The sequence below is a fragment of the Dreissena polymorpha genome, chromosome 1 (genome assembly GCF_020536995.1).
Source record: "Dreissena polymorpha isolate Duluth1 chromosome 1, UMN_Dpol_1.0, whole genome shotgun sequence".
Lineage (NCBI taxonomy): Eukaryota > Metazoa > Mollusca > Bivalvia > Myida > Dreissenidae > Dreissena > Dreissena polymorpha.
Window position 1 is genome coordinate 153,331,379 of NC_068355.1, and position 17,041 is coordinate 153,348,419.

Here is a 17,041-nt window from a genome sequence, read left to right on the forward strand (position 1 = left end):
TATAATGAAAACATTTATATTTAATCTGTTAATTTCCTAAGAAAAGTAATTTGCGATAATGGTATCTCTAACTCTTCTCCCATCCGATACAGCCTGACACATCTCTCCCTTGGCAACCTCTTCTTAAGGTTCCGGATCCACTGCTGGTTCCCCCACATCAACCGCAGATTATGAAGAACAGCACAGGCAATGATGATGCGGCTGACTTTGGCAGGCTTCATTCCAATCTGTTATAAACAGAAATTGGCGGAATAAATTGAAAAATAATGTTACATCAAAAGACATTGTTAAAAATGTTGTCTAATTTGTACCCAATGCTTGATGCAGAGTAAATAGTTACAACTAATTTTTTCCCCGAGTGTAACAATTTACTAATATCTTATGTATTTCTTATTAGCTCTAACAGATACACAAAAACATATCTAAAAATGTTTTAATTGTTTTAGGTGGCATTCAGTAATGTATCAATACTTTACAGTAATACGAGACAGTTGTGTATAATGCTGTTACATTGATATGTCAAAATCAGTTACATTTATTCATATTTAGAATATTCAGCATATTTTCCCGTCTATTAGTCAGTTGAATTTAAGAATTGAAGTGTGTCTATGGCATGCAAAACTAATGTTAAGTTATTTATATTTTTTTTCCAACTCTTAAACTTGATATGCCTAGAAATATATCATTTTCATAGATAACCAGGTAATGTCTTCAAGAATCGATGTCCACAAACTCAGATGAGTGCTAAAAACCATCATGACCATAGGGTTATTACATTTTTTGCCCTTATAACTTTAACAGTCATTATAACATTTGCCCACGGCTGTAACAGTTACAGTATTAGAAGTAGACAGGGTTTTATCAAGCCAAAGACTGCTGTGCATTTTTTAGATCTCAATTCCATACTGGAATCTTCCTACTACGTTTGACTGGACAAAGTTTTGTGTGTTTCTTGTGTCTGTGTGTCTGAATTTTTTACTCTGCAAGAGTGAAATGTTTTCTTTGGTTACGTATTCAACAAATACTGTTTTAAATGATCCTGTGTGTTTTATGGCTTTCGTAAGAAAGAATCTTTGTGTTGGTTCAAAAATGATTTACACTAGTACTGCTGTAATTACATTGAGATCAGGTGCATTTTATATACTCAGATGCATAATTTCGGATGTAATAGTTTTGTTTCTTGCCAGTTTTTTTAACTATTATAAGAACAATAGCAAACATATGGGACTGTGCTCTGTTCGAGATGCAAGTATTCAGCATGCTTAATAGGTGCAATAGAAATATAAATTTTATATTGATGTGATTATTATTTATGAAACTTTTTTTAGAGGTAATTATTATTTGTTAATTGCTGTTTCTGAATTAGCACATTTATGATACATTATAAGAATCCTAAGACTCAGTCTTTTATAAAAAAGATGCTTCGAACATTATTTGCTGTGTAATGCTTGATATTTTTTATACAGGCATTTTGGGCTCTCACTTTTTGTCCTCAGCTCATGTTTACTTCTTTATGTAGAACGGTAATACTGTTTTATCATAGGTACCGTGTATTTCTCTTGCCTATATCAATTCAGACCGCTGTTGTACTGAAAGATTTTGGTGCTTGAATTGAAATGTATTTAATTTCAGGAGGATATGAAGAATTATCTGCCCTTTATCCATTCTTACGAACTCAGAAAATTATTTTTATGCCAAAGGTATGTTAGAAAATATGATTGATACACTGACCAATTCTTTGCGAATTGATTTCAATTTTTATCCTTTCTTTTAGGAGAAAGAAATCTATTCCTACAGAAGGATAATAACACTTGTTTTCGATAAAACAGTGATTATATGATACATATCTTTATCAATATTGAAACATGTTATTAAATTTATTTTATGCTTTCTGATGGTTTATAGAGAAATATCAGTGCATTAAAACCGATATTTCACAGTGTCAAACAGAGACAAATACCAGTGAAAATTATCGATAATATTGTTTGACCGGAACTATTTTTTAGATATATGTGGTTTCCCCATAGTGAATCCCCAATCAATGCAAGATGTTACCAAGGGAAACCACTCTGCATTGAAAGTTTATATAAACATACGGATAAGCTTCAATTGAACACACATGTAATAACATTGCAGGGCGCTCAAAGGGGAATGATATTGTCTGGAATGGCAAAAAAAACAAAAAAAAAATCGTTTATAAGCATAAAATAAAAAGGAACATTTGTGGGATTTTGTGGAATATAGATTTAATTTACTAGTGATCATAGAAAAAATATATTTTCTATGAGCACTTGTGAATTGAAATCGATATTCCACCAAATCCAACAAATATCCTCTATTTAATGCCAGTTCTTACTGTTATGTGATTTTCACTTATTTTAATTACTTCAATAAGGTTTTAGAAAATGACCTTTTTTTATACTGTTTAACAATGGTTTTAAAATAAGTGAAATTGAAAGTATGTAATGAATGTTTTTTTGGAGAGACTGAGGACTTAGTCTTATATAAATGTTATACACTTTTCACCTGAATATGAATTTTTATTACATTTTAGGAACTTGATGAGATCAAGCCATATCCAGCAGAGATCCTGCCAGGCTTTCTGTATCTAGGCAACTGGCGCCAGGGTAATGCCCCCTACACACAGAAGGACCTCAAGATAAAGGGGCACATCAACTGCTGTGTGGAAGCAGAAACATTGTGAGTTGCAATGCATCAGTTGCAATGCAATAATGATTCTAATTACTTAAATATGTATACAATCTGGTATCAATTTTTGGGATTTTAATACAAACTGATCGTGTTTTGATGCATTTGTTGGATGCTCTCTAAATTGAAAACTATTAAATGGCTGCAAAAAATGAACAAGAGTTAGTAAACCAATTTACCTATATAATAAAAGAAAATTGAGCATGTTCATCTATGTAAACAATATTCTTCATTTTTTTATAATGAAGCTTGTAGTTTGCCAAAATATCGCAATTAACATATTAACATACTTGACATGTTGCAACAAAGTCTTAGGCTAAAGTTTTCTTTCTTTATATGCCAAGATGTCTTCTTTACCGGCATTATAGTTACACCAACATGTTCTTTCGTAGTTTCCCTGCCAATAGTGGCAACCTTCTGCACATCCAGTGTGTTGACTCCAGTGATGCCAACCTTGCAGCAAAATTTGAATTAGCCTGCAAATTTCTTGGTATATAGCTGTAGTAGGAGTTATGTTAATATATGAGTCGCGTTCTGAGAAAACTGGGCATAATGCATGTGCGTAAAGTGTTGTCCCAGATTAGCCTGTGCAATCTGCGCAGGCTAATCAGGGACAACACTTTCCGCTTTTATGACATTTTTCATTTAAATGAAGACTTTTCTTAGCAAAAATCCGATTTAGGCGGAGAGTGTCTCCCTGATTAGCCTGTGCGGACTGCACAGGCTAATCTGGAACGACACTATTTGCACATGCAGTATGCCCAGTTTTCTCAGAACACGACTCATATATGTAGCAACAGTTTCAATTTTCTAAAACCTTCAAAACACAGGCGAACTTTGGGAATGCTTGATTTATTGGGCAGGCGTACAGGCATATCAGTTCTGAAAAACTTTGTGCAGAATGGATTGATTTTCAAGTATGATGACATGACGAAAAGTCCAACATCTGTGCCAAAGGGTGAGATCAAAGTCGAATGAAAGAAATCAATCCAAAATACTTTTTCGAAGCATGGTTTTGTCTATCATAGATGGATTATTAAATGACTTTGCAGAAGCTTAAAGCATAAAATGTCAAATCGTCACACTTAAAACTCTGGTCAAATTTAAGAAGTTAAACCTTGACACTTTGTCTGAGCTATAATACTGTACAGTATCAATTGATTTTAAAATACTTGGCTGCACACTTCAGACATGTCAAGACAAACTGCAAGATCAAGTCCCCTCGATCCAGAGCATATTTTGGTATACACTGGATTGATTTTATTTTATAGTAACTTTATAGAAGTTACAGGCATTTTGAAGTTTTGGGTGATCTTAAAGAACCAAGTGTCCTATAGTACGGTCACTGTTAAATGTAGAATGTCACATATATGAATAAAACACATTGTTAACTTAAGGGGATATATTTGTTCAGCCTAAATGTTGAATATCAGCACTTTGTCTAAAGCATCCATTGGTCCAGCAATAATAGATTTTCAAATAATTATGAAGAATTGACAAGCATGTTGAAGTGAATGGCTGGCAATCGTCTTTCAACAGCTCGTCTAGCCGCTTAATACATTTTGTTCCTAGGCGATTGTGACTCAATATTTCTTTATCACGGGATCACTAAAACCCTTTCTTTTGTGAAACATTATCTCCTTGCCCTTGTATGAACAACATCAAAAGCTCTATCGGTCGCCATGTTTAAGAACGCTCTGACTGGTCCTACCCTTGTAAGGTTAAGTAATTCTACAGCTTAGCTGTAATGTTTGCAATAAATTGGTTTACAAAACTTATGATAAGCGTATAACCGAATCTTACACAAGATCTCCCTAAGATCTGTTGATAAAATGGCCTCCAAGTCCTTGGGTTGAAGTATTTAAGTGTCTAATTCAATTTCATAATGTAAAATTAAGGAGATAAATTCTTTGAGACTGACCAATCTTATGTAAATTGGCTTTATTGATTGCCGTATCTTTGTTACTTTGAAAGTCTTGATTGTATTAATTTGTGATGAAGACTTAGTTGACTGGTCAATAAATAAATAACTTGTATGAATGCTTTATTGCTTATTATATTTTTAAAAGGTTTTTCCCCATACATTTTAATAACAAATAAAACTATAAACAGAATATTAAAACTAATGTAGACACTGTTGCTCCTGTTGTTGCTGCTGAGGTTGATAATGATTAACAATCATTTCTTTCAGACTCCTGTAAAGACAACAAGAAACCAGTTTTAGTGTTTTCTAACCTGGGTATCAGTCGAAGCGTGGCCATTGTGATTGCATACCTGATCTATGACAAAAAAAATGAGTTTAAAGGTAGTGTGGATTGACGGAAAATTGTACATAATTAATTTGTTGAATACTTTAGACAGATTTATGGATAATTGGATATGGTTGTATAACATATGAATATTGTTTTTCCTATGTGTTTATTTGTCACTTGCATAGTTGTTTGAGTATTATAGCTATGTTTTAGTTTAAAATAAAATTAACATGTCATTGTAAAACATGTCATTTTGTTTCATGCAGACCTGTTTATGACTTGATCTGTAAGTTTGCATGTATTTAAATATGCATTAACTTTCTGGCACAAATTTTAACTGATTCGAAATATGAATTCATTTAGATATATGACAAGATAACATCTTATGTCTTTCATTGAGCTTTTTCATTCCTATTTTCCACCATCTTCAAAAATAAACACCCATAATGCATTGTTTGTTAATTGGAAAAAAACAACATTTTTTTAGATAAATATACTAAGAATTGTTTGTATTCCATAGGTCTCTCAGCAGTAAAAAGAGTGAAACAACCTTGTTGTGAGCAAATCACTTGCTAGATATACATTGGTCACATTGGTCTCATTGGAAATTAGCCCTTTGCATGCTGGGAAATTTGTCGTCTGCTAAAATGTTGTCTGCTGAATTTCTATAATTAGCATTTTCTTCGATTTTTTTTTCAAAGAATACTATCAGAATAGCAAACAGTTTGGATCCTGATGAGCCGCCACGTTTTGTGGCGTCTCATCTGGATCCAAACTGTTTGCAAAGGCCTTCAAATTCCGGTTCCAGCGCTCAAAGGGTTAGTCAAAAAGGTTTTCATTATTATTCCTCTGCTGATGGCAAAGGGATATAGTTTTGGCATTTTCTGTCCCTCAGTCTGTCGCAAACATTTAGGGCTATATCTCAGAAACTGTAAAAGATTTCAACATGAAACTCCATGGGTATATAGATATCAATAAGGTGAGTGCCATCCACAAGAACCATAACCCTACACTTTTTAAAATAAGACTTATTTCCTTTTGTTATCATTGCCAAAGTACAGATGCGTTTTGGTTTGGCATTGGCCTTCTGTGTGTTAGTCCGCCTTTCTTTCTGTCCTTCCTAACCACTTTTGTGTCCTAAGCCTTATGTCGGAACTCTAGTGTGAATTTCATAGAAACTTGGCATGAGTGTACATATGGATAAGGGGTTGGTGAACTTCAAATAGTGTCCCAATTCATTTGCAAATAATTGAGTTATGGCCCTTTTTGACTTGAAAAAGGCAAACATTTGTTTCTTGAACTGCTTGGACAGATTTCATTGAAACTTGGTATGATAGTATATATGGATAAGATTTATTTAGCTGTTTCTCCAATAGCATGTGAGCCCAGCCATGCAACTTAACACAGTTGTTTTCAATCATGTGGCGCTGAGTCACATGTTTTGAGGCAAGGTCAAGGTCACACATAGATGTTAAATATCACACATTTGATGACTTAGTAATAATTTAGCCATAACCTCACTATACATCAAGGGATTCTGTAATAACTTTCTACAAATGTTCTTGTTTATATTGCAGTGTTTCACAGGTAAAACTCGGGTCTCTTTAGTCAATGTCAAGGTCATGCACTGAGATTGAATAATATACATAAAATATCACTCATTTTGTGAGGATTCTAAAATACGTCAAGGGATTTTCTCCCATCCTGAAACACAATTTATTATGCTGGGATATCAATTCAACAAATTTGCTTTTTTGTATGTTTAACAATGCTTTCAATCTTAATGATTCATGAAAAGGTGCTATCTGCACTGTATTGCCTGTGATAAACCCTTCACAGGTACAAATGATTTAAGAACATAATTTAGACAAGGCATAAACCTTCAATACACCTTTTCTTTTAGTTCTGCTCCCCATCCATAAACAACATTCATTCAATGGGGAAATACAACAAATCTGCTTGTTCAAAATCTATTTGTCTTTATAGGAAATGTTGCAATCAACTTTTGTGCAGCATTATCTGAAGTATTGAGGTCTCATTGTTTATAACTATTCGTGGATGTTACAGGATGCATTCAACCATGCACATAAGTACTCCAATTTCATTCAACCTGTGCAGGCATTTATGGACCAACTAGCTGACTGGGAAAAGAAGATCAGGGGTCAATAATCAAGAAAACTCATTGCAAAAGCTGAGCCCTACCGGTTACCTCTCTTTAACGGTGGTTATTTTGTATTGAACTATTATATTGAATACTATTTAATACATTTACTTTATACCATCACTCTGAATTGTTAATTTTTGAAATTCAAAAATTGTATTTTTTATATTTATGTGTATAATTTGGAAATTGTTGGATATATATTTTATTTATCTGTGATAGTTGTTATAAAATCTTGTACAAATATGTTTATAATGTTTGCTTATATTTCAAGTGCCCCTGCTATTGCATAGCCAAATTTATTACATACCTTGTTATTGAATGGTTTTGTGTATTCAAATTGGGAATGTATTGTTGATACCAAAATTTTTAGCAATTAAATTGTATTGTTTTCAAATTTAAACTCAATGTAACTTGTTTTCTAAGTATAAATGAAATCATGTTGATTAGTAATGACCAGAAACATTTCAGATCCGAGTCAGAATGGCTATGAGATGTAAACATTAAAAGAGCGAGTTATATATTAACAACATTCATGTAGATTCAATTATTTGTTCTGTGATTGCAAACGTTTTCTATCTCAAAAAGCATTTTATCCTTGAGTTTTTTTAAGAATACATTATAAGTGCCACTATTTGCATGCCCACTAATTTGACAACAATATTTAATGATTATATTTTTTTATAGTTGTTCGATTGTAGCCATGTGTTTTAATCACATAAGAACTGTGTATCAATTAGTATTGTTAGGGATTGCATTTTTTCTACTAAATACATCAAATATGTTATAACTAATTGATACATATATAAGTGGACAGTGGGAATAGATTTAAAGATATTTTTGTATTTGATATGCTTCTTTATGTTAATATATTGAGTTTTTTTTTAAATTTACGTACGTAACTAATGCGAATGCCCTAATGAATGTCTTTGTGACTTTAGCTAATAAGTTAAAACTGAGACACTTGCAAGCTTATTTTAATCTGAATCTTCATCTGAAATATTCAAGAAAAGAAGTTAAAGATCGATTATTTGAGCATTATCTTTATACGTTTGAGCTTAATTAAGTTTTTAGTTGTTGAGCCAGGACATTTAGCGGACAATAAGTACACCGGGATATAATTTCAAATGTTTATCAATCTTTTTTCATGTATTGCTTTTTTCACACAGTATTTCTACATATTTTAGTTAAACCATGAATGCTTAATTTATTAAATTGTTACCTGCGTTCTATGAAATAAAAAATTACATGGCATGAGTGCATACTTATTACTTTGGAACATGTTCCATATTAATGATTTAAGTGCATATTGCATAAGAAATATTGGCTTATTTTCCAAGAAATTATTATAGTGTTGAAAATATGAGAAATATGTGAGAGAACATCCCGACTTGCCTTCCCAACAAGTATAGCCAAACCTGCCCTAAAATAGCATAATGATTACAGCAAAGTGAACAAACAATGTCTGCTTAAATTATTCTTAATAATTAAATCATGGAGACATTCATTTACAAGTACTGGGACTTCCACATGGCACAAGCACTGTGACTGCCACTTGGCATTTGATTGGGGTACACTCTCAGTAAGTGACACCAAAATGTATCTGTGTATCAGTGTATACATCTGAGTAGATAGAAATGCTGTTGTCAAGATGGCTGCTAGAGAGACACGCATCCAGCTGTTGTCAAGATGGCTGCTAGATAGACAAACATCCTGCTGATGTCAAGATGGCTGCTAGAGAGACAAACATCCTGATGTTGTTAAGATGGCTGCTAGAGAGACACTCATCCTGCTGATGTTAAATGGCTGCTAGAGATACACAAATCCTGCTATTGTCAAGAGGGCTGCTAGAGAGACACACATCATGATGATGTCAAGAAGGCTGCTAGAGAGACACACATCCTGCTGTTGTCAAGATGGCTGCTAGAGAGACACACATCCTGCTGTTTTCAGGATTGCTGCTAGAGAGACACTAATCTTGCTGATTTCATGATGGCAGCTAGTGATTACACACATCTTGCTGATGTCAAGATGGCTGCAAGAGAGGCACAAATCCTGCTGTTGTCAAGATAGCTGCTAGAAAAACACACATCTTCCTGTTGTCAAGATGGTTGCTAGAGAGACACACATCATGCTGATGTCAAGATGGCTGCTAGAGAGACACACATCTTGCTGATGTCAGCATTGCTGCTAGAGAGACACTAATCTTGCTGATTTCAGGATGGCTGCTAGAGAGACACACATCTTGCTGATTTCAAGATGGCTGCTAGTGAGGCACACATCTTCCTGTTGTCAAGATGGCTACTAGAGAGACACACATCATGCTGATGTCAAGGTGGCTGCTAGAGAAATACACATCATGCTGATGTCAAGATGGCTGCTAGAGAGACACACATCTTGCTGATGTCAGGAACAAATCTTGCTGATGTCAATATTGGTGATATAGAGACACAAGTCCTGCTGATTTCAAGATGGCTGCTAGAGAGACACAAGACTTGCTGATGTCAAGATGGCTGCTTGAGTGTCACCTCATCTTGCTCATGTAAAGATGGCTGATAGAGAGGTACAAATCAGTCTGATGTCAAGATGGCTGCTAGAGAGACAAAATATCTTGCTGATGTCACGATGGCAGCTAGAGAGACACAAATCTAACCAAAATTATCCCTGGTAAGATGCATAAAACACGTAAAAAAACAAAACAAAAAACTGGGTGGATACACTCAAGGTTAGTAATTTTTTAAAGTATTTAAAGTTGATATCAAAAATATTTCATTGCATTCATTACATTGGGCGTCACGAAACAGATGAAAAAATAGAGGAATAAATCTAACAAAACAAAAATTAATGGCGGTACCTTTATTTAGAAGAAAATTCGTACCGGGATATCTATACCGGTAGTTAAAGTTATGACACAGGACTTATCAAAAAAGATCTTGGTCTCACATGACAGGACGAGCAGTTGTAATATGCCTCCCTTCAAAGTCTTTAAACATGTATATAACTGACAACGCAATAGGTATGTTATGCCTCAGTCACAAATAATCCGGTCGCCGGCCGATGTGTCCGATCTCCAGGCATCGGGAAGACTGGACACGTCGCGGCCGTCCGATGAGTGACACAGTTTAATACCTCAGTCACAATTAGAGACCGATCAGTTGACGACGTTTTTAACTGGTCATAGGGCTGGCGCCCGGCCGATGATCGCACGGTCAACGGGTCATTTTGTAGCATCGGGCGGTGTCCGGAGTAATTCTAAGTCTCACTTCAAAATTTACCCGACGTCGGGCCCGGGAATGAATCGAATTGAGGTCGAAAAAAGATCGGACGATCAATGCACGGTTGTCGCCCGGCGGTCGCCCGACAACGGATTTGTTGTACGTATATCATGACGAGCTCGGTTCGGCCGATGTTTATGTCCCTGGGAAATACCTTGATTTTTGCCGATGCACGTACATTGAATCAGATTTCGGGCGATATCCGAGCGTTGATCGTCCGATCCTTTTTTTCGATCTCAATTCGAAACCGGACGTCGGGTAACATTTTAAGTGAGACCTAAACTTAATCCGGACGCCGCCCGATGCTTCAAAACGACCCGTTGTCCGTGCTATCATCGGCCGGGCGCCAGCCCGATGAGCGTAAAAATACGTTGTCCGCTGATCGAACGGTGATAGGTTTCTATTTGTGACTGAGGTATAAGTTATGATGACTCGCATGTGTAAACAAACATATAAAGGACCTTCAATAAATAAATACAACAACAGTGCACTTCCCCAAAATTGTGTTTGTTTATTTGAATCGGAACACAACATTATTATTATTAAAAAATAGTACGGTAGATAGATTCTCTGAAATTTGAAAAAAAAACTCGAGTATTTATTGTATTTTCCAAGTGATTAAGCATAATTAAAACACATGATCATACAATGTGTATATTTTATAATAAAATGTTATAATATTAAAGAAAGAAAAAAAACCCCGCACCTTTGTTAGTATATCTTAAGAAACTTCAATAATGTAATTCAAATAATTAGGTGCCACTACATTCAAAAAGATAGTAAGTATAATTAATATTTTCAAAATCTTAAAAAAAATACATTACCCATACACCTTAAGTAAATGAACATGTACATCAATAGACAAGCGAATGTTTACTAAAAATTAGTGTGTTTTTTTTAATAAGCCAAACAATAAGTACATACAATGATATTGAAATGTAGATTTATGTAATTTTTTTTACAGTCAATTTATTTTATAATATTTCAGAAATAAAACGCAAGTATGCAAGTATATAAAAATACACTACAATGATTCAACAATTAAAATGCAATAAGACAGCTATGAATAATAAAATTCTTTAGTAAAGCACTTGTACAACATAATCAAGTCCGATAAAAAATATTTTTAATCGTAACATAACTAATGTCTATTAAATGTTTATTTAAGAAAAAAAAACCTAGTTAATGTAATAACTTGAACGTTGAAGAAGTGCTTAGTCGACAAATATATATGAACACATAAACAATCCAAAAACAGCTAAATAATCTTACATGTTACATATATAATATGGTATGCTATGCTATGAATAATATATTGTTAATACGTATCAATATATTAAGAGCGAACAGCAACAACAGCCAGTGTTTTCAATGAAGAACAGCAACAGTAATAATATATCGTCTGTATAGCGCGGAATTTCATGCTGTTTTTTTTGTTTCCGCCGATTTAAAACAGTTTATTAAATGAAACCAACGTTCAATGATCACGGTCTAGTCCTATTTAACTATACAACTACAACGATAGTAACCGATAAAGTGTCCTCAAGCTTAATATGCATAAGTTAACCGTGTATATAATGCTTAACCCATTTATGTCTAGCGTCTAGAAAAAAGGCCTTTGCAAACTGGGTCTGCGCTGTTTGCTTAAAGGAATTCCTGTAAGAAATATTAAATATAGAAATTAATATACTAGACATACCTTATTTTGGAAATAAATTGATCCAATTTAGAAGTACGGGAGAGTCCACTAGGCATAAATGGGTAAATATCGTCATTTAAAAGTGACAAAAATATCGTTGACCGTTTCGGTGATGATTTAACACGCTATGAAACCGATGATAAAAACACATCCAAAAATATTTTTAAAATGTAACGCCAAACTTCTTTTACGTTAAAGTGCTATGAGATTCGACGTCTTGTAAATCTTGAAGTATAAATGTAGATAAATAATATTTTCAAAATCTCAAAGTTACATACATGTATGCATGACACGTACAACTTGTTATTTTACATGTACATGTACAACTGAAGAAACAAGCGCATTTTTTTTTACAAAACCAACACAACCATGCCCTTTTGTAAGACCAGTACAACTTGTCCCATAATGAAAGTGCGCATATTTCTAAGAAACATTTCTTGATCCAAAACATTGGTTTCACCGGCTATGTAAATCTTATATTTCACAGAAGTACCATCACCGTAGCTAACCAATAGATTCCGGTGTATAGCGCGACGAACGAGGTGCCTTGGGTTTGCTCTTCGGTCCGGTCTGGTTCTGCAAAGCAAGAATAGACCTGCATGCTGGGAAATTTGTCGTTTGCTAAAATGTCGTCTACTGAATTTCTAAAATTAGCTTTTTCTTCGATTTTTTTTTCAAAGAATACTATCAGAAAAGCAAACAGTTTGGATCCTGATGAGACGCCACGTTTTGTGGCGTCTCATCTGGATCCAAACTGTTTGCGAAGGCCTTCACAATTCGGTTCCAGCACTGAAAGGGTTAAACCAAGAAGTTCATCTCAACATGGAATGTTTGAAAATCGCCTGGGTTTTATAATGTCCTTTTGCCCTATTGCTTGTATCGGTGCTGTTTATGAGATGGTTTTTCTTGAAAAGATGGGTTTCGTACATATAGTTTTTATATGTTTGTCGTTTGAAGAATGTATGTGTCTTGTTCTGATAAAACTGGGCATAATACATGTGCGTAAAGTGTCGTCCCAGATTAGCCTGTGCAGTCCTGACAGGCTAATCAGGGACGATACTTTCCGCCTAAACTTGATTTTCGATAAGGAGGGACTTCCTTGAAACTAAAAATACCCTAAAAACGAAAAGTGTCGTCCCTTATTAGCCTTTGCGGACTGCACAGGCTAAACTGGGACGACACTTAACGCACATGAATTAAGCCCAGTATTCTCAGAACAAGACACGTATAATCTTTGACAGTTAAATCACAATGTTGCTGCAATAAGTTAGCTCGTGAAGTGATTTATCCTTGTTATATTGTTAATATATACAGTACATGTATTCATAGTTTTGCGTTATGATTAATAATACTGCTTATAAATAGTAGCAGAAATATGATATTTTATTTTATGCTTTCCGGTGGGTTATAGAGAAATATCAGTGAAATAAAACTGATATTTCACTGTTTCAAACAGTGAAAAATAACAGTGAAAAAATCGATAATTTTCACTGTTTTACTGTGAAATTATCATTATTCAAGCGAACTTCTCCAGTTAAACTCTTTTACAATGTAAATAAACGTTGAAAAAAGCAAAGCCTAAAATAAAAATAAAATGTGTTGGATTCGGTGGAATACCGATTTTAATTCACTCTTGATCATAAAAAAAATATTTATTTTCACTGTGGCTGCGCCACTCGTGAAATAATTACTTGTATGATCTTTCTTGAAATATAATCGATATTCCACCGAATCCAGCAAGTATCCTCAATGTATTGAGCTCCGAATTAGCATGCCCCTACCTCCAATGGAATGGGCGTTACGGTTTCCCTGTCGGCGTTCTGTCGGGACTTGTTGGAAGAGTTGATGAAACTCCACGCCTTCTTCGCCTGGTCACGTGCTCGGTCCGTCACTTCCGAGCTACGCAACGTCACACCAAAAATATCCTCGTGGAACCGGTTACTTTCCTATAATTTACATTAAGGCGTTAATTTATAAACTCAAAACAGTCACTCATCAACCAACATAATCAATGTACATATTTATAATCGAATGGTTGGATGATGCATACATAGTAATAAGGAATGATTATAATTCTAGGAGTAGGATATAAAGGTTAGAAAAAAGAGAGCGCGCACGCTATGTGATCGCAACGCACGAGTTTTGTCTCTTACTTAACTATGATTACTATAATACAAATGAACTAGCTCTCAAATTTACCCTAAGCTTCATTATGAAACTTTTAGCGTCATGTTGTGTCATGTTGCCCTCCGACGCTAGAATGTTCTCGAGCGTTATCGTGACGTCAGACGCCATTTTGACGTCACCACACACGTAAAAGTGACCGGACTCTTTGACTACGCAGCGGAACACATCGACAGCATTCTGTTTCAGAATTGTTTGTACGTAGGTCTGAAATAAAGTCGACCATTTAAGACACTTGCAGCAATGCTGTGGCTGAAACGCTCTTTTTAAACTAGCCTTTGTATCATTTAGATCACTCCAAATGAATAGGAGAGTTACCGGTAGGTATGTTATGTGTGTCTGTTTACTTCTTCCGGTCAGGCGTACACATTGCTTTATATTGTAAATATGGTAGAATCCACCTATACTTTTTTTCAAATAAGCTTCGATTAATTAATCATTATTTATTAATACTTAGTTTCACGAACCGTTATACTTCAATACAATCGATTCTGAATTCAATATTGATTTCAATATGGGCATATAACGTATGTCTACATTTAGTTTAGAAACACATAATCTTTTACACGCAATTTGCGAAAAGTGCAGGAATGCATATGTTAACCACCAACTTTTAACGGATCAAACATACCTGTAACTGTAGATTCTCGTCTACCTAACCCCTGGGAGGGGAGAAAATTTAGAAAATTGCATCTGTCCGGTTTGTTGACCATTAACCATAAATGCCCCTCCCCTTGATGTTACCTTAGGGACGTTTGGTTCCCTTGACAATGCCGTATAAACTTCCTCCAACACGCCGTCTGCTTTCATTTGTTGCAACTCGTCCCGATAAATGGCGTCCATTGCGATGTTCCGGCAGCCAAAATATATGTAGATGGCGCCCCAGCCATGGCGGCTTCCGCCTTAAGCATTAATAGGGTCATATGGTTAACGGAACACTAGTTTTAAATAGAGAAATAAAAACATGGACGGAAATATAGTATACGATTAGTCTGCAGTGCAAAATACGCAGTCTAAGTTTCGTTGGTTGACTTGTCAAAAATCGCGTAAGCTCTACGCTCAGTTGTCCAAAATCTTACGGAATGAGCTGACAGAAAGAACTCAAATCTAGTTATACAATTCATAAACAACAGCTAATTGTATCACGCACGATAGGCCGTGTCTATATTTGACCTTTATTAAATGATTGAACAACTTCATCACTGAGTCTCGAATCTAATGATCAGAAAAGCTAGGAAAATTTAGTATATTGATTTGGTCAAAGTTTTGAAAAAAGGTAATTAATACCCCTTCTGACCTTATTAACGTTTATGGTATTATTTTCTTTAAAGTTTATCTATAAATATGTCACCAGGACCGGTGATCGACGACACATTCTTTGACTGACAGTAAAAACAATTTGTAACTTTTGTGTTCATTTTTTGTATCTACATTTCATTTGAAATTGTTATTGTTTCAATTTGAAATCAACAAAAATATTGTCATGAGTTGCATCAATGTGTCTTAATTATTTATCTGGCATTTTCAAAAAGCATGAAATGTTATTTCTTTAGTCCGAGTAAATTCTTTATTCTAAAATCTGGGGATTAGAAGTACGCGAATTAAAAAAAATACACAAACAGTCGAGTATTGGTGTTATACTACAGTACTTTCTAAACATTTTTGCTAGATAGATCAGTTTCACACTCTTCTTGAGGGACTTATTTCACACTCTTTACTAAATTGACTAGTTTCACACTCTTAACTAGATAGATCAGTTTTACACTTGTAACAAGAAGGAACAGTTTAGCACTCTTAATACATAAAACAGCTTGGCACGTTTTACTAGATACACCAGTTTCACACTATTTACTAGATAGACCAGTTTCACACTTTTATCCACCCTTTACTGGATGAACCAGTTCACACTTTTTACTACATACACCAGTTCCACAATCTTTATTAATTTCGCAGGCTTTGCTAGATATGCCATTCTTAAAATCTTTACTTGTGGTGCCGGTTTCACATTATTTACTACATAAACCAGTTTCACGCTCTACTAAAAAGACCCGTTTTCCACTTAGTCACGTGAACACATACGCTGTGGTTTTGGCAGCATCTCCATGTCGATCTTGCGCTGCTGCCAGAACGACCGGAAGGGTGCAATACCGGTGCCCGGGCCCACAAGGATGATGGGAACGGTCGGGTCGTCCGGCATGTGGAACGCGGGGGCACTAAAATGCAGACAAGATTTTCGATCAATTTATAACATGTGCATTTTCGTTGTTTTTAATTAACACTATATTAACTTCATTTAATCCTTAACAAAATATTGCACGCGTCAATACCAAGCTTGCTGGGCATACTTCGATTCCATTCAATGTATGCCTGTTTACATGTACATCATTAATGAACGTTAAATATTTTAACAAAGTGCAGGTAATATAACTTTTCAAACTGGCTCTAACATCCACGAGAGTGATGCATCACATGTACAATGGTACGTGTAAATGGTAAAACGCGCACCTGTTTCTGTAGCTGTAATAAAGGGGCCTTTTCTCAGATTTAGGCATGTATTGAAGTCATTAAATGCTTTATATTGATAAATGTAAATATTGGATCTTAAAGGGATCTTTTCACGGTTTGGTAAATTGACAAAATTGAAAAAATTTGTTTCAGATTCGCAAATTTTCGTTTTAGTTATGATATTTGTGAGGAAACACTATTACTGAACATTTACCATAGTCCAATATAGCCATTATATGTATCTTTTGACGATTTG

General features: G+C 34.8%; 2 protein-coding genes across 2 annotated transcripts in view; one reads left to right on the plus strand and one right to left on the minus strand.

The window, feature by feature from the left end:
• Positions 1–1,554: 1,554 nt before the first annotated feature.
• Positions 1,555–7,259, plus strand: LOC127856597 (serine/threonine/tyrosine-interacting-like protein 1). Its single transcript, XM_052392899.1, has 5 exons — positions 1,555–1,700; positions 2,555–2,700; positions 3,102–3,199; positions 4,901–5,014; positions 7,029–7,259. Exons 1-5 carry the CDS (start codon positions 1,617–1,619, stop codon positions 7,049–7,051), a joined length of 465 nt encoding a protein of 154 aa, XP_052248859.1. The 5' UTR covers positions 1,555–1,616; the 3' UTR covers positions 7,052–7,259.
• Positions 7,260–9,963: 2,704 nt separating this feature from the next.
• Positions 9,964–17,041, minus strand: part of LOC127856546 (nitric oxide synthase, brain-like) — a 56,989-nt gene continuing 49,911 nt past the window's right edge. The window contains 5 exon segments of the mRNA XM_052392825.1: positions 9,964–12,672; positions 13,878–14,042; positions 14,296–14,487; positions 15,025–15,182; positions 16,360–16,493. Coding sequence (XP_052248785.1) covers positions 12,601–12,672; positions 13,878–14,042; positions 14,296–14,487; positions 15,025–15,182; positions 16,360–16,493 — 721 coding nt within the window. The 3' untranslated portion in view covers positions 9,964–12,600.

What these genes read in the sequence shown, in the direction of transcription:
- LOC127856597 (XM_052392899.1), top strand. Translation starts at nt 1,617, where the DNA reads ATGTATTTAATTTCAGGAGGATATGAAGAATTATCTGCCCTTTATCCA. An exon ending in TGTGTGGAAGCAGAAACATT is followed by an intron (nt 2,701 to 3,101) that starts GTGAGTTGCAAT and finishes GTTCTTTCGTAG; the next exon opens with TTTCCCTGCCAATAGTGGCA. An exon ending in ATTAGCCTGCAAATTTCTTG is followed by an intron (nt 3,200 to 4,900) that starts GTATATAGCTGT and finishes CATTTCTTTCAG; the next exon opens with ACTCCTGTAAAGACAACAAG.